A 17,543-nucleotide genomic window follows, 5' to 3' on the forward strand; every position below is an offset into this window, starting at 1 on the left:
CCCAGAGCAGGATCCAGCCAGCCCCACCCTTCTCCCGCAGCCTCACCTCGGGCAATGACCTCTGCTCTGCTTCATTTGCTCCCACCCTTAGAATGAGGGTTGTCAGAGTTCGTGCTTCGCAGGCTCATTGGGAGGATTAACTGTGATAATGCACGTGAGTTGCTTAGCGCTCACTGCCCGAAATGATCAGTCACTGTTATGAATGGAAGCTGAGGCACTTTAGCAGGACTTCAGCTGGTCACTAGAGCTTTAGGCCAAGACTATCCAACAGAACATTCTGTGATGATGGACATGTTCTGTTCTGCATGGTCCAATGTGGAAGCCACGAGCCACAGGTGGTAATTGAGCCCTTGAAATGTGGCGAGTCTGACTGAGGGACTGAATGTTTAGTTGTGTTTCATTTTCATTAGTTTCAATTTAAATCTAGATACTACACAGGTGGGACTCCCACGGGAGGCTGGCTATGACCCTTCTCTACCTCAGGTTCCTTTTCTCCCATTTGTTGTGCCCTAGCTTCCTTCCCCAGAGAAGGCGATGACACCCCACTCCAGTACTCTTCCTAGAGAACCCCATGGATGGAGGAGCCTGGTGGGCTGCAGTCCATGGGGTTGTGAAGAGTCGGACGCGACTGAGTGACTTCACTTTCACTTTTCACTTTTATGCATTGGAGAAGGAAATGGCAACCCACTCCAGTGTTCTTGCCTGGAGAATCCCAGGGACTGGGGAGCCTGGTGGGCTGCCGTCTATAGGATCACACAGAGTCGGACATGACTGAAGGGACTTAGCAGAAGCAGCAGCAGCAGCAGCAGCTTCCTTCCCCAATCTATCACATTTTTAAATTTTGAGGAATAGACCATGCAAATAAACTCTGTCCTTATAATAAAAATAACATCCATAATACTCACTATGTGCCAGCAACTGATTTAAGTGCTTTATGTATATTATCACAACCCTGAGGTGGTGCTAAGGTTATGCCCCTTTAACAGATGAGTAAACTGAGGCACCAAGTGACACCATAACTTCTCAAAGTCACAAAACTAGTGAGAGGCAGGGCTGGGATTAGAACTCACTCTGGGTTCAGCAACTCTTTAACGCTAACCATGACATAATATTTCTTCTGTGGCCAAAGCATTTAGTCATGGACTTCAGAGTGATTCTTATATCTGCCAGGCTGCTAAGAATGTCTGTAAAGCCTTGATTAATTCACTATGCAAAACCCAGAGCCTCTCTCGCTACAGAATTTGTTCACTGGCATGAGGCTTCTGGTGGCATTCTCCCTTCCTGGCACTTTCTTATGCATGGTTCTTGTCTCCTTGTCATTTATTTGCAGGACTTTTTTCCTCCTGCTCAATTCATAATCAGAGTGCTTTTCCTCTTTGCTGAATTCATAAGTGGTTGTGCAAAATGAGGATCTAGTGCAGGGCCAGGCAGCTGACAACACACCACTCATTTGGCAAGCAAATGTCAAGTTGGTGTATCTCATCCTGCCCAGGAAGGGCCATTCAGCCAATTCCCTGAGGAGCTGGCACAAAAATCTCCTGTAATCAGAGCAAACCTGTGGTCCCAGGTCAGCAACCCCCCCTGCCGAAACAGGGTGACAAATGCCAAATGCCATGGGGTGGGCACATTTGCATTGCCAGGTGGGGTTGCAGGAAGGCGGCCCACCCTGTATCCATCACTGGGAAAATCCATCCTTCTTCTGAGTCTCTTCTAGGCAGGCTCTGTGGATACTGATGCATTCACCTTTAATAGGACTAAAATGTTTTTCTTCAGTGACACTAACGCTGCCAGAGTCCATCAAGATTCATGAGAATCAGCGTCTCTTGGCAGATGATGCCTATGAGATGGGATTCTCAACCACCTTTGCATCCAATCTCCACAGTCCACGAGGGTATCCTCACACCATCGGGACTTCCCTAACGGTCAGGCTATGAATGGAGAGGCTCCACTGAAAGCAAGTTGGGACTTTTTTTTGGCCTGCACTGGGTCTTAGTTGCAGAGAAGGCAATGGCACCCCACTCCAGTACTCTTGCCTGGAAAATCCCATGGACGGAGGAGCCTGGTAGGCTGCAGTCCATGGGGTTGCTAAGAGTTGGGAACGACTGAGCAACTTCACTTTCCCTTTTCACTTTCATGCATTGGAGAAGGAGATGGCAACCCACTCCAGTGTTCTTGCCTGGAGAATCCCAGGGATGGAGGAGCCTGGTGGGCTGCCGTCTATGGGGTCGCACAGAGTCAGACACGACTGAAGCGACTTAGCAGCAGCAGCAGGGTCTTAGTTGCAGCATGTGTGATCTTCACTGCCATGTGCAGGATCTGCATTGAAGTATGCGGGATCTTTAGTTGCAGCATGCTGGATCTAGCTCCCTGACCAGAGATCGAACCCAGGTCCTCCTGCACTGGGAACACAAAGTGTTAACCACTGGACCACCGGGGAAGTTTCAGAGAGCAGGCTGGGATTTTAAACAAGCTCCTGGGATAACTGAACCTGATCAATGACTAAGGTGTTTCACCAAGTTCAGAAGTCCTAATTCTCAGAGAAAGGCAGGCAGCTATGGCTGTGAGACCCAAGAAAGTGAAAGTGTTAGTTACCCAGCCGTGTCCAGCTCTTTGCAACCCCATGGCTGTAGTCCACCGGGCTCCTCTGTCCATGGGATTCTCCAGGCAAGAATACTGGAGTGGGTTGCCCTTCCCTTCTCCAGGGGATCTTCCTGACCCAGGGATCGAACCCGGGTCTTCTGTATTGCAGGTGGGTTCTTTACCACTGTACCACCTGGGAAGCCGTGAAAACCTAGGGGCATGTTTCTCCTCTTATGGAGGAGACGCAGAGAGTATTAAGATGTGAAATGGTATGGGTGAGATAGATACTCATGTCTGCCAAGAGTGTGTAACAGGACCGTGGTAGGCTGCCACCAGGAGGGGATTTGGAGAGATGGTGGGGACAGCAGCTAAGGTTCTCAGTGTCAGCCAGATCTCCTAGACAAAAGCCTCCAAACTTGGAAAAGCTGTGAGAAAGAGGGTGCCAGCAGGTTTTGCTTAGAAGAGCATTAATAGAAACATAATACATCCCAGTACTGGTACAAATTGTGTCCCCATCACGCATCGTAAAGGTTCTAAGAATAATACTCCGACCTCCAAAAGGGCGTGGGAGGGTTAAAACACAGACTCTTGGCCCTCTCTATTCCTTCTGTTCAGTGACGCCTCCAGAACACAGAAGAACGATGAAAACACTCAGAACCAACTTATGATTTCAAATATTGGATTGGTCAAAAAGTTTGTTTGGGTTTTTTCATAAGCTATTATAGAAAAACCCAAATTTTTTGGCCAGCCCAATACATGGAGTCCATCTCTTTCCACTCAGTCATTCCCGAGAACGTGTAACTAACTCCTTTCCCTAAACCACTAAACATACTATCCACCAAAACACAATGGGATGAACACTTCAGGGGCCTTTCTAAAACCTATACATCTTGGTGACATTAATTCCGTCCACTAAAAGAAGAGACAAGACAAAATACAAAACCAAACTGAAACTCTTTCACTAATGATTGGTTCTGAAGAGTTCTGTAAAGTGTTTGTTGCTCAGTCTCGTCCAACTCTTTGTGACCCTATGGCCTATAGTCTGCCAGGTTCCTCTGTTCATAGAATTCTCTAGACAAGAATACTGGAGTGGGTAACCATTTCCTTTTCCAGGGGATCTTCCCGACCCAGGGATCGAACACAGGTCTCCTGCATTGCAGGCAGATTCTTTACTGTCTGAGCCACCAGGGAAGCCCCAAAGAGTTCTGTAGATTCTATACAAAAGCCAACACTCAGGCTTTGCCCTAAGAAGTATCAACTCTTCTTTTAAAGCAGCAGCTTAAGAGTAATAGCCACACTGATGCAATAGTACACTAAGGAAGAATAATGCACCTAATAAAACTAGCGATTTTCCAATTGCTATTGCTTCTGGAAACACTGATTATGCTAATTAAAGGGTAGAATAGTAAATACCCACTCTTTTGCATCCAATTAAGTGCTCAGATTGTTTCTCAGAAGTATTTGTTGAAAATAGCACTTTTGATTATCGTAGATCCCAAATAAACAGAGTCAAGTGTGTGTGTATGTATGTGTGTGTATACACATGCTCACATATATATTTCTCTCTGGAGCTCATTTCACAAAGCATCATAAATCCTAAAATTTCTATTTCTATTTTTCTAAGTGAGAAAAACCATAGCTTCCTAAGACCACAGCTTGGATACCTTTAAAGAAAGAATATGTGTTAAGAATATAGCACGAGAAAACAATTTTAAGTTGGGAACATCTGAGATTTAACAGGCAAATACCTAGGAACTTAACTAATATGCAGTGTTGCCTAAGTCCCTCACAATGTCAATGTCAGCTTATTCTAAATAATAAAATAGCCAAACTGTGTTCACAAAATGTTGGAAGTTTCATCCTTCCAGTCAATCCATACTTGAGAGCAAAGTCAATTTACACTTAGAGTTAAACAAACTACCATCGCCAAAAACTGAGAATTATGTCTAATGCCAATCAGAAATGCAATAAATAAATATTAGAGGATTTGCAAGTTAAAGCAACCATAGAAATTCTATTATAAGAAAGGAAAATGTGTTACCTGTAGAGGTTACAAATAAGACACTAGAACCCAAAAGAGAAAGCATTTCTGAAACTATTTCCATAAGTTAATCAAGAGAGAAGAAGGTCGGTTTTCTGCCCCTAAAAGGAGATGTGATTCATGCATTCACGCAGCATACACTTAATCAGCAGTCAGCACTTAAGTCTGAGCCAGGCCTGTCCTAGGTCCCAGGAAAAATGCATTGAACAAAAACAGCCACACTTTCTAGAGGAGGAAATTAGATAGTTTTCAAAGCAAGCAAATTAAGGTAATTTTAGGTTGGGGAAAGTGCTTTAGAGAAAATAAAACTGGATCCCAAAATAGGAAATGAACGCTGGAGGGCAGAAGGGACAATATTTCACCTACAGCTATGGACAGCAGAGCTTCTGGAACTGTGCAAAGCGCTTAGTGTTAGGACTTCTGTCTTGGGTCAAGCTTCCTAAAAGCAGAGCCTGAGGCAGGGACGCAGCGCATGTAACATATGGAGAGAGAGCTCTCAGGAGACAGGAGTAAGGAAAACTGACATGGCAGGAGAATGAGCTAAGTGAGATGTGCCCTCTGCTGGACACCAGCTTCAGCCTGATCCCCCAGGAACACAGGAACATGAATTGCACCCCCATGTTATCCCACCCTGAAGCCAGGGAGCTGGCTTTATGTCCTGCTGCTGGTCACTGGCCGTGGGCTGCTGAGGATAAAAGAGCAGTATAGGCTACCTACTCAGGTGAGGCAGGTCTGGCCACTTGGCAACGGGATTTTTCCAGAACATGGAGAAACAGTGAGACATTAGCAGCCACCCTCACAGAAATGGATGTGGGTGCACAAGCCCAATAAGGGGATCTGGATGGGGCCCCAACAGCATCCCCTACAACTTCCAAATAGCTTACCTGCCTCTCTCTCTCAAATGATACATGGTAAGTTTGGCATTACGCTTGGTTATACTTTTCTGCCCAGTCATACGCCACATAGCCATGACCCAGGTGCTAATACCCCACAGTTCATCCCATAATTTATTCCCTATACCAAATTGACACCATTACACCAGTACCCTCTCTTGGCTCTACTAAAGCCATTGAACTGTTGAGAGTTTTTCAGAATATCCAAATCTTGGGTAATACAAGAAAAGTCACAGAACAGCCCTCAAGTTAACAGCCAGGATGAAGAAAAGTAGTTGCTCCCCAAATAAGCAGGTCAGTCATTTATGGAACCAGAAATTTATCAAGTGCCTAGTATGTGCCCAGTCCTGGTTGAGGAGCTGCTTTACAACAACATATTTAGTGATATGGGTCCATCTTACTGTTAACTCATTGGTGAGTGTACATAAAATTATTTTATTTTCCTAACAATTTTACCAGGCTTTATCCAAAAAAAAAAAAAAAAAAAAAAAACACCTTTCTGCTGAGGAGTATTATCGCTTAATATTTTCATGACTTTGAAATTACTTGTGTTGCTAACACAGCCTCATTTTCGGTCTGAAGACTCAGTTCTGCTCATGGTAAAACCTTCATCTCAGATCTGAGTCAAAGCTCTCATCCCCAGCACGCTCCCTACCCCACCACAGACTCTCTGGTGGCCCCAGATGCCTGGGAAAAAAGGAGCGTGACCCATGGTCCACTCTCTTGAGCCCCCACCCCACACCTCTTTCCCCGGTTTACCCACTGGAGACAAGGAGAGGGAAGAGACAAGCAGCTCCTCCCATGACGGCTTTTAAGGAGGCTTTTAAGGAGGCCAGGGCTCTTCTGTCGGCTGTAATCTAGTGCCTTGCCTGGTTTCCCACAGTGTGACAGACAGGGTGAAGGTGGCTGGGCCACTGACAACAGTTTCAAGGTCAAGCAGCAACCCCAGGCTCTGGTCAGGCCTTGCAAGATTCAGCAGAATTTCATGGATGACCCACCACCTTCCTCGGACGTGAGGAATCCCACGCTCCCTACTGCAGCCATTCCTTCCATGACCAGAGGCTCCAATCTCAGCTTCCTTCTGCAGACTCCAACCTGGGGGTCTACAGGCACATTTCAGTTCCACCTTCAATGCCCCTCAAGAGACAGAAACTGGAGGAAATAATCATCACCCCTCTACCTGATCGTGCGGTTGGGCCCAACGCTCTTTGTTCCTCTCCAGGAAAGACAAAAGCTGAGCTCACTGAACGCTTACCAATGTGCTCCACGTGCGTTTAGTCCCCGCAACCACCCCACGAGGTGGCATTAACATCCCCACTTTACAGATGAGGAGACAGAGGTGGAGAGCATTTTGGTAACACACATCCAAATGAAAGAGAAAAGATAAACCCAGGCAACCCAGCAATAAGCACACCTTTAACTGCTCTGTTGTCTGCCTCTGGGTCCGGCATCAAGCAGACATCTGCACAGGGAATAAGATGACAGCTTTCACTTTTGCAAACACCCCAAAGTCTATAAACATTAGAGATGGGAACAGCTAGGCAAATTCTTTTATCTCTAACAGCCCCAGAGGGAGTCCGCAGATCTCATCTCATTGGCTCTGGCTGGGACACGGGCCCAAGGCTCAACCAACTGCTGTGGCCAGGGGACACAGTGTCCCCTGACTGGCCAGCCCAGAGCCACACCCCACCTCTGGAGCCTGATGTGGGACCAACACACCCCAAACCAGGCGTGGAGCAAGAGCAGGGAGGAGAGCCTCCAGGGGATGTCAGATGCTCCAAACCTGCAGACGGTGGAGTGGGCGCTGGGCAGGCAAACATATTAACTGCCCACTGCACACACTGGACACACTGGGGAAGGCTTGTGCTGGCTTGTTAGGTCTAGAGGCAATGAAAAGAGTGCCTGCCAAGGGCCAAAACACAATGCCCAACACTTTATCTTAAAGCTACCTGGATTAATCCTCAAAAAAGTCCCATCAGCTTCTTGGCATTTTACAGGTAGAAACACTGAAACACTACGAGATTAAAGAACTCACTCACCACCACCAGTTTAGAAAGAACCATTTCTCCTCCAATCTAAGGGACTTTTTTATTTTTCATTTTGCCATCCCAAATTGGAACACATCTTCCAGTCACTGAAGTGTCAGCGGTTTCACTGGCAGCATTTTTCTTCACTGCTGCTGCTGCTGCTAAGTCGCTTCAGTCGTGTCCAACTCTATGTGACCCCACAGACGGCAGCCCACCAGGCTCCCCCGTCCCTGGGATTCTCCAGGCAAGAACACTGGAGACGGTTGCCATTTCCTTCTCCAATGCATGAAAGTGAAAAGTGAAAGTGAAGTCGCTCAGTCCGTGTCCGACTCTTAGCGACCCCATGGACTGCAGCCCACCAGGCTCCTCCATCCATGGGATTTTCCAGGCAAGAGTACTGGAGTGGGGTGCCATTGCCTTCTCCAATAAGGGCACGTCTTCCAATTATCGGTGTTTTAGACTCCAGGAGATCCTGGTGATGTCAGGAATGAAGCCCAATCCCATCTGCCTCCAAAGCCCACATGTTTTCTATGCATGTTTCTGGACTGGGGCAGGGCTGCCAACATGTTGGGCTTTGCATATAATGAGAAAGACAGAAGAAACAGCTCTAACAGGCTTTTATTCTTGCACTTGTAGGGGAGGAAAACAGCGTCATTCCACTATCCCGGGGGAGGCGCCAAGTACCAAGGGGAGGCTGTCCAGCGGTCCCTGGTGGAGTCGTACACCCACCCAAATGGCAACGAGACGGAGTGGAGACAGAACATTGACATCGTCATGAACTGGTTCACCAAGGAAGATTTTGACTTTGTGACCCTGTACTATGGAGAGCCAGATAGCGTGGGACACCTCTACGGACCTGACACAGAGAATAGGAGGGCAATGATTCAGCAAATCGACAGAACCATCGGGTACCTGTTGGAAGCCATTGGGAGGCACAGCTTGACTGAGCACCTCAATGTCATCATCACGTCAGACCATGGCATGACCACCATGAAAAAGAAACCCAACATCACTGAGATCCTCCTGAGAAACTACATCAGCTTCAAGGACTTGGTCCAGTTTGACATTGTGGACTACGGCGGCTTTGGGATGCTTCTACCCAAACCAGGGCAAGAGGAAGCTGTTTACCAAGCGCTGAAGAACGCTCATCCTCACCTCAATGTCTACAAGAAGGAGGAATTTCCAGAACGCTTCCATTTTGCCAAACACGAGCGGGTCCTGCCGATCGTGATGTACGCCGACCCTGGTTATAGCATCAGCGGGGTGAGTGGATTCTAAAATAGAGTCCATCTTGGATCTGGAAGGCAGCCAGTAGGGAAGGACTGTTCTGAAAAAAATTAAAACATAAGTGCATGCATGATGAGTTAGTAGTAACCCACTATTTTCTGAGTGTTCCCCACCTCCCTGCATCCCACCCTACCTACCCTGCTCCATCTTACCATTATGCAACAATAATGACATATATCTCTGGCCAAGGTTGTGTCTAGGCTGTGTTAAAAATTTAACATGAGTTATTTCATGTTTGGGCTTCCCTGGTTGCTCAATGATCTACCTCAATGCAGGAATTATAGGAGATGTGGGTTTGATCCCTGAGTCTGGAAGATTCCCCTGGAGGAGGAAAGGGCAACCTACTTCAGTATTCTTGCCTGGAGAATCCCATGGACAGAGGAGCCTGGCAGGCTATAGTCCATCGGGTCATAAAGAGTCAGAAACAACTGAGTGACTGAGCGCACAGACACACACTTTATTTTTGTTTTCCTAACAACCTTAAAGGTTGACTCTCTTATCTTCCCTTTGTAATGAGGAAGAAACCAAAGCTGGAGAGGAGTGATTTGGTATTAGAAATGTAAGGCTGATGTACAAACCCAAGCCTATGTGTTGGATCAACAAGAGATTAACATCCCTCCCTCCCCCAAAAAAAACACCTTCTAGTTCCCATTTGCATATAGTCAAAAGAAAAAAGGCAATCCTGATCACATAAAAATTTATACACAGATGCCCATGGCAGCATTATTCCTAATAAACAAAAGGTGAAAACAACCAAAATGCCCGTCAACTGATGAATGGATAAACAAAACAGGGTCTAGCCATACAGTGGAATACTATGTAGCCATTAAAAGGAAATGAAATACTAAAACATGTTATCATGTGAGTGAACTTTGAGAGCATAAGGCTCAGTGAAAGAAGTCAGATAGCAGAGACCACATATTGTATGATTCCATTTAAATGAAATGTCCAGAATGCACAAATCTATAGATACAGAGCATAGATTGGTGGTTGTCTAGGACCAGGGGAAGTTGTAAGGAGATTGGGGAGTAACTGCTGAAGGGTATAGGCTTTCTTTTTGGGGTGATGGAAGCGTTCTAAAATTGACTGTGATGATAGTTTCACAACTCTGTGAATACACTAGATACCATTGAATCGTATACTTTAAATGGATACATTGCATTGTATATGAATTATATCTCAACACAGCTGTTACGAAAAAAATAAGAAGCCTAAAGAAGAAAATACCAAAATCAATGCTAATTGTGAGACATACATAAGACATGCACATCGAGGCAGGCAGAAGATTAAACTGATCACTGCATCCCATTTTTTTAAAACTACCAACCAATAATTCATGACAGAACAAAGTTTAAGTGATGCTTCAATATCACATGACAGAAGACCGTCTCAGGTAAAACCTGAAGGATCCTCGTCTAAGGCTATGAACAGAAGCCAAACGTCATAATTACATTTGCAATCTGTATACTCTTCGGTTGCTGAAAGTCCAGAGTATAACAGGTCTGGGAAAGCTCATAAGGTTATTGTTTAATATTGGTGGAAACATTTACAGTAAAATGCAAAACTTAATTGGTATTTTGTAAGCCCCCACGTGGCCTGGAGCAAAGGCCCTGCCAAGAAGTTTCCATAGTACTGACCTCTTTGTAAACCTGGTTAATGATGTCACAGTTTGAGAGGGATGATAAGACATTTAATAGGACAGTCATATTCCCAGCATGACCAACCAGATAGTTTGAGGGATGCGATGCAGTGATCAGTTTAATCTTCTGGCAAACTATCTGTTAGACAGAAAATCTTTTGTGTCTCAATGCTCTAATTGAGTCCACTGCTCATATTCCCACCCAACTGCCTGCCTTGATGTGCAGAGCAGAGTGGGTGTGACTCTTCTCTCTTAGGATTCAGTTCAGTTCAGTTCAGTTGCTCAGTCGTGTCCGAGTCTTTGCAACCCCATGAATAGCAGCACGCCAGGCCTCCCTGTCCATCACCAACTCCCGTAGTTCATTCAAACTCATGTCCATCGAGTCGGTGATGCCATCCAGCCATCTCATCCTCTGTTATCCCCTTTTCCTCCTGCTCCCAATCCCTCCCAGCATCAGAGCCTTTTCCAGTGAGTCAACTCTTCACATGAGGTGGCCAAAGTACTGGAGTTTCAGCTTTAGCATCATTCCTTCCAAAGAACACCCAGGGCTGATCTCCTTTAGAATGGACTGGTTGGATCTCCTTACAGTCCAAGGGACTCTCTAGAGTCTTCTCCAACACCATAGTTCAAAAGCATCAATTCTTCAGCGCTCTTAGGAGCTTGCAAAGAACATGAGGCCATTACTGGGATCACTTAACTGTTCTTAGCAGGCTGCCCCATGGCATCAAGTTCTTCCCAGGTGGCGCAGTGGTAAAGATTCCACCTGCCAATGCAGGAGACACAAGACATAGATTTAATCTCTGGGTGGGGAAGATCCCCTGGAGTAGGAAATGGCAACCCTGCTCCAGTATTCTTGCCTGGGAAATCCCATGGACAGAGGAGCCTGGAGGGCTACAGTCCATGGGGTTGCAGAGTTGGACATAACTGAGGGACTGAGCACAAGAGCACAGCATGGCCTCAAATGCCTTTGGACTGGTTTCTTTAGCCAGGTGAGGGAGCCTGAGCTGAGCAGACAGGCATTAAGACAACTATGAGACCAACTTTTCAATACACAGAGATCACATGTCTGACATGCCAGAGTATCTGTTGGTCCTAAGAAAATAAGAAAATATAAACAGTGCTGTGGTGTGACTGATGTTACTTTGTCCCTTGAAAAGGGGTCAGACAAAAGTCTATCTAGTACTCATTAAACAATTACCTACAGTCCTGATACTGTCCTCTTTAATCCTTCTCTCCCCACCCCTCCCAAAAAATATATATATGCAATTTTGTGCCATAAGAAACAACATATCTGGGGACTTTCCTGTTGGTTCAGTGGCTAAGACTCTGAGCTTCCAATGCAGGGGGCCCAAACTCAATCCTCGACCCCACAAGCCCCAACTAGGAGTGTGCCACAGCTAAGACCGGGCGAAGCCAAATAAATAAATAAATATTTTTGAAAAAGAAAATAAATGCTCCTAGCTCTAGAACCAGTCTGGATTCAAATACCTACTCCAACATTGGCTACTACATGACTCAGGGTAGTTTATTCATCTGTAAAATGGCAGTGATGAGGATAGAGCCTTCACTTTATAAAACATTCAGAACACTTCTTGGTGCACAGTGAGCCCTCTATGTTTGCGCCTATTAGGACCGTCAGTATTACTATCTTATTACTGCTTCTAACAGGTGTGCTTTTCTTTGAAAAAGAAAGTGTTAGTCACTCAGGAGTGTCTGACTCCTTGTGACCCCACACACCAGGCTCCTCTGTCCACAGAATTCTCCAGGCAAGAATACTGGAGTGGGTTGCCATTTCCCACTCCAGGGTATCTCCCTGACCCAGGGACTGAACCCAGGAATCCCGAATTGTGGGCAGCTTCTTTACCATCTGAGCCACCAGGGAAGTTGTAAGCTTTATTCTCTTCCTTAAAGATCTTCCATGCCTGCTCCTTTCTGCCACTGCAGAGAGCAGTGTCCTTCCTTGTCATTTAAGTGCTCAAAGATTTCCTGGATCTAACAACTATGGAATTAACTAAGAGGCAATTTTCTTTCAGAGGACTGGAATCTTAAATGACTGTTTCGTTATTATTTTTCAGCAAATTATACTATATTTCAACAAAGGAGATCATGGTTTTGATAATGTCTACATGGATATGAAGACCATATTCAGAGCTTTCGGGCCTGATTTCAAGAAGAATCACCTGGCTGAGCCCTTTGACAGCATCCACATCTACCCCCTCATGTGTAAGCTCCTGGGAGTTACCCCTGAGCCCCACAATGGCTCCCTGGCAGTCACCCAGGAAATGCTGGTAGACACTTACGACCAGCACACAGGTGAGACACAAAAGCCACCACCAAGAGATTGGTAGTGTGGTTTGTTCTGTCCTGAGATAGAGAAGATTCAAAAGGGGGTTTTCTGAATGGGGGAAACATCAAGCAGAACAATCCTGTTTCCTGGCAGCTTCAGTGCCCCCCAGCACAAGATTATCATCAGCAGCTGTGAACAGGTAGCAGATGAAGGAGGAAGTCCCTCGCTGTGTTGGTGACATTTTATACAGTGCCTACGGGGCAAAAAGGAAGGTTTTCCATAGAGGAAATCAGGCAATAATCCTTCTGAGCCTCAGAAAACATGTAGAGTCTGCCCCCCAGATGCCCCTTGTAGATTCTGAAAAGCGGCCTTCCTTCAGCAACTCTGCATGCTGGTACCCAGAGGAAAGCTGCTCACAGGAGAGGAAAAAAGCTTTAGTGCTCTTCTCATGGCTAGACATGGGGGCAGGGGTTCCTGTAAATGAGGCTGAGAATCCTTAAGACTTCAAAAAACTAAATCTCGGTGATATAAAGGAAGAAAGGAAGCATCTCTGGGAATTCGGCTGTTTACAAACACTCACCAGCATTTCTTCTGTGGGGAGACTTAGTGCCCAGTGATTTATCAGATGCTTAGAGCAACCACACTCAATCGAAATGGAGTACAAGGAACAGCTCCCTGCACTCTTCCCTTCTGCCAAGCCACTACCCACAATCTTCCCTGGTGGCTCAGATGGTAAAGAATCTGCCCACAATGCGGGAGACCTGGGTTTGGTCCCTGGGTTGGGAAGATCCCCACTCCAGTATTCTTGCCTGGAGAATACCATGGACAGAGAAGCCTCACAGACTACAATCCATGGGGGTCATAGAGTTGGAAACACAACTGAGCAACTAGAAACTAGACCCACAATCTTCATGTGAATTTACTAGAAACAGGATGTTCTGCAGAAAACTAAATGAATGGCAATTCTCTAAGTTATTGAGAATTTCTTTTTAAGTTTTAGAGTTTTGCTACAACTCTTTGGCCCCTACACCTGCCCCATATGTAATCCTGGGAGCCTGGGGTGAGGTGTGTTTGATCATCTGTTATTGATAAGCAGGACATCCCACCAACTGATTTTCAGTAAATTGAGTTTTAGCAAATTGGTCATTTGGCAAAGTGGTCATTAGGCAAATGGGTCATTTGGTGAATAGGTCATTTAGTAAATCGGCTTTCAATGACTTGTCCTGTGAGATTTCTCTACAGTGAGCACTTTCTTGGGTTAAATGTACATTTCGCTTCCATAATTAATATTCACCAGTGCCTGGATAGGAAACTTCCCAGAGACCCAGGAGCAGCCTCTTAATCAGATCATTTAAAACCATCTGATTTTTTATTAACAGGAGCAGAGATGAAGAGGGCATCTGCTCTCCAAAACACAGCAATCGGTCTCACAGTTGTCACAGGAGTCCTTGTGGTTCTGTTTGTCGCTGGTGTGACATTCACAGTCTTTTGTCGGAAAAAGATGTGAGTAGTCTGAGAGTTTTCTGTGGTTGATCAGTGCACACTGTAATAACCCATTTCAACCACTTTCTGAGTGTGTCAGGGTCCAGCACTTTGAGGACCCAGCAACCAGGGATATCTTTGTGAACGTGCAGTCTGGGCAGTGGTACAGGGACGAAGACTCAGCAGAGCCCCCAGCTTGGTTTGATCTCAAAAATCCTGATTTTTAACAAAGACCCCATTTTCATTTTGCACTTGGCACCAAAAACTATGTTCCAGTTGCATTCGTTTCCCAGGACTGCCATAACAAAGCACCACATACTGGGGTGGCCTACAACAATAGAAACTTGTTGTCTTGTGGAACTAGAGGCTAGAAGTCCGAGATCGAGGTATTCACTTGATCCCTCTGAAATGTGTAGGGGAGAAGTCTTCCTGGCTTCTACTTGCTCCTCTTGGTTGCCAGCAATCCTTGGCATTCCTTGGCTTGTAGACACAATCTCTGTGTCCACCATCACATAGCCAACTTCTCTCTGAATCTCTGTCTTCACATGGAATTCTCTCCTCTTAAAAGGACACCAATCATGGAATTCACAGCCACCTGTATTCCAATATGATCTCCTCCTAACTTAATTACACCTGCAGAGACCCTATTTCCAAATGAGGTCACATTCCTAAGTACCAGGGGTCATGACTTCCAACACATCCTTTCAGGGGAACACAGTTCAACCCTGGTTGAACTGGTCCTGCCATCAACAAAAGCACTCAACGGCCCTGGTACACTGCTTTCTACATCTCCATAGTTACATCAGGAGACTGAGCCTCTGACATCCCATGTGACACTCAATCCTGACTATGCCTCTGCTTTCAAAGAGCTCCTGTCTCAACAGCATGGAGGCCTCCTCAACACTATAAACAGCCTAAGGAAAGTCAGAACTTTACTTAACCTTAACTCCATTACAAAGCCCACATTTAATGTAATTTATATTTGAACTATAAAATTTTCCTATAAGTTGAAACATGACCTATAAAAGTCTCTATACCCCGAAGCAACATCTTAGAAAGAAATCAATTGGTCCTTTTCTGCAGAAACCATTAGCCATAGAAGAAAGAAAGGAAAAACCTCAAGGTACTGATTGAATGGCCATTCCCACAGCATAATTTCTAAAAGATAACCATTTCATATAGTTAAAATGTATTAGTTTTTCATCATCCACCATCACCATCATCATCATTATTAAAGAAAGTCTCAAATCCAGAAGTTGAATCTTTACTATAGTGTGTGCATATATGCACGTCTTCTGCCACTGAAAGGACTGTTTAGATATACCCTAAAGCTTCTCTCCACATCAATACCACTGGAATTTTCACTTTCTATGTTAAATAGCAGTCCTAATCTTCACTAACACCTGAACACACCACATCTGTGAGGTCCATGGACCATTACAAATCCCTTCAGTGCCTTGATCCTTCCAAGCTCAGGTGTGAGATATATTACCTATGACCTTTGTCCCTCCCAAGAGCCCACAGACAAAGATAAAGGTATCGTCTGTGTGCAGGTCAATGGTGTGGCCCACTTAGGGGTCTTCTGCAATCTGCCTCCCATCTATGGCGTCAGGGAGGCTAGACAAGCCTAGATTTATTAATATCTTAGTATAACATCATGCAGCATCACTTACTCTGGTATTGACCCTGTATGCCCTTTGGTTCCTCAGAGGAAAGGTAATTAATAGCTATTATATGTGTTAATAGAAAGCTTGGTATTCATGAGTTTGACCCATTCCCAATGGTTTCCACTCGCCACTGCAGGCAGAGAGCTGACCAAAACAGCACAAGTGAGCCAGAACGCATGACCGAGCTCTAACATCGTTCCTTCAGGACCAAGATCCAATCATCTTACATCAGATGTTTCTACCCCAGGATGCTGTGACTCAGAGGATTTATGCAACGTCTCAGACCCAGGAACCTTTAATTCCTTGTAAAAACACAGCATTAACCACAGTTCACACTCTTTACTTCAATCAACTGTTGATGGAATAAAAGACAATTTTTGTCAGATCCTGTGCTCACATGGTTCTTGTAGAAGAACAGATATAAGAGAACAAACGCATTCAATTAGAATTAATTTTCCTCTCTTGTTCTCATAGCTGAGCAGGGCTCAAGTGTTTCTCATCTGAAAGGGGTAATAAGACTCATCTGTCCCCATGAACTGCATTGTGCAAGTATATTTAACAAATTAGCTCCCAAGATGCTTCCAAATAGAGTTATTTCAAGAGATTTATGAAGGTAAACTTATTAGACTCTGAACACAGTTCAAACTCCAGGGGCAGCACCAGTGCCTTTCACTGTCCTGCTTTTTACTCAAGATATAATAAGGTCAAATGGAAGTAACTTTTTTTCTTTTCTTCCCCATCCCCACCTGTGTACCATTCTGACTCCTTTCCGAATTCTTTTCCCTGCAAAGTCAAAGCTCCCACTGTAAGCCCTCATAGTTCCATGTGCTCACTGGCACTGTATATATTGCCATGGTGCTTCTACATTTATTTATGTGATAATTAGTTCAATACCTATTTCCCCCATGAAACCCTGAGCTGCTGGAGGGCAGGGAACCACTCCTGGTTCTTCTCACTGTTGCATCCTCAGCGCCTGATAGTACCAGGCACATGAGGTGAGGTATTAGTTGCTCAGTCATGTCTGACTATTTGCGACACCATGGACTATAGCCTGCCAGGCTCTTCTGTTCATGGAATTCTCCAGGCAAGAATAATGGAGTGGGCTGCCATCCCCTTTTCCAGGGGATCTTCCCAACCCAGGAATCGAACCCAGGTCTCCTGCATTGTAGGCAGACTCTTTACTACTGAACCACCAGGGAAGCCCTACCAGGAACGTAGTTTATGCTTAAAAAGTATTTGGTGAATTAAAGACTCTGTGGGTTAGAGACAGACCCTAATTGGGGTCTGGGGGAGCAAGGGTTCCTATCTGTGTTGGGAGAAATCAATGAAATCAGAGTAATTATGGTTAAACCCATCACACCTATAGCCTGCCTTCACTGTTCAAGTTCACTTTATTTGTTGCTACAAATGATTTTCACATTCCCCCAAGCCTAAACAATAAGATGTTCACCCAAGTTGTTTTCCAGGAAGTTGGAGTCAGCTGTGTCTAGTTCAGGCCAGTTAAGACTGATTAGGACCACCAACCCTCCAACTGGGCATGTGGGAGCTTGGTGACATTTGACGTCAGAGGGTCAAAACCTCCACCATCAGAACCTGCTGTTTTCTGAACAATGGTCTCATGAAGAAGCCTATAGTTTAGT

The 17,543-nt window shown here is 45.3% G+C and overlaps 2 protein-coding genes across 2 annotated transcripts; both read left to right on the forward strand.

The window, feature by feature from the left end:
* The first annotated feature begins 148 nt into the window (after positions 1-148).
* On the forward strand, positions 149-8,867 carry LOC123331576 (ectonucleotide pyrophosphatase/phosphodiesterase family member 7-like). Its single transcript, XM_045164269.1, has 4 exons — positions 149-154; positions 5,259-5,342; positions 6,398-6,526; positions 8,178-8,867. Exons 1-4 carry the CDS (start codon positions 149-151, stop codon positions 8,817-8,819), a joined length of 861 nt encoding a protein of 286 aa, XP_045020204.1. The 3' UTR covers positions 8,820-8,867.
* Positions 8,868-12,518: 3,651 nt separating this feature from the next.
* LOC102395720 (ectonucleotide pyrophosphatase/phosphodiesterase family member 7-like) lies at positions 12,519-16,682 on the forward strand. Its single transcript, XM_006054932.4, has 3 exons — positions 12,519-12,780; positions 14,134-14,257; positions 16,040-16,682. The coding sequence occupies exons 1-3, from the start codon at positions 12,594-12,596 to the stop codon at positions 16,092-16,094; spliced, it is 366 nt and encodes a 121-aa protein (XP_006054994.3). The 5' UTR covers positions 12,519-12,593; the 3' UTR covers positions 16,095-16,682.
* The last annotated feature ends 861 nt before the right edge of the window (positions 16,683-17,543 follow it).

The sequence above is a fragment of the Bubalus bubalis genome, chromosome 24 (assembly GCF_019923935.1).
Source record: "Bubalus bubalis isolate 160015118507 breed Murrah chromosome 24, NDDB_SH_1, whole genome shotgun sequence".
In the NCBI taxonomy this organism is placed as follows: domain Eukaryota; kingdom Metazoa; phylum Chordata; class Mammalia; order Artiodactyla; family Bovidae; genus Bubalus; species Bubalus bubalis.

Excerpts from the sequence above, each read along its gene's own strand:
- LOC123331576 (XM_045164269.1), top strand. Across the intron at positions 5,343-6,397 it reads AGTATAGGCTACCTACTCAG|TGTGACAGACAGGGTGAAGG; the intron begins GTGAGGCAGGTC and ends GGTTTCCCACAG. Across the intron at positions 6,527-8,177 it reads ACCCACCACCTTCCTCGGAC|GGGAGGAAAACAGCGTCATT; the intron begins GTGAGGAATCCC and ends TTGCACTTGTAG.
- LOC102395720 (XM_006054932.4), top strand. The coding sequence starts at position 12,594 with ATGGATATGAAGACCATATTCAGAGCTTTCGGGCCTGATTTCAAGAAG. Across the intron at positions 12,781-14,133 it reads CACTTACGACCAGCACACAG|GAGCAGAGATGAAGAGGGCA; the intron begins GTGAGACACAAA and ends TTTTATTAACAG. Across the intron at positions 14,258-16,039 it reads GTCTTTTGTCGGAAAAAGAT|GCAGAGAGCTGACCAAAACA; the intron begins GTGAGTAGTCTG and ends TCGCCACTGCAG.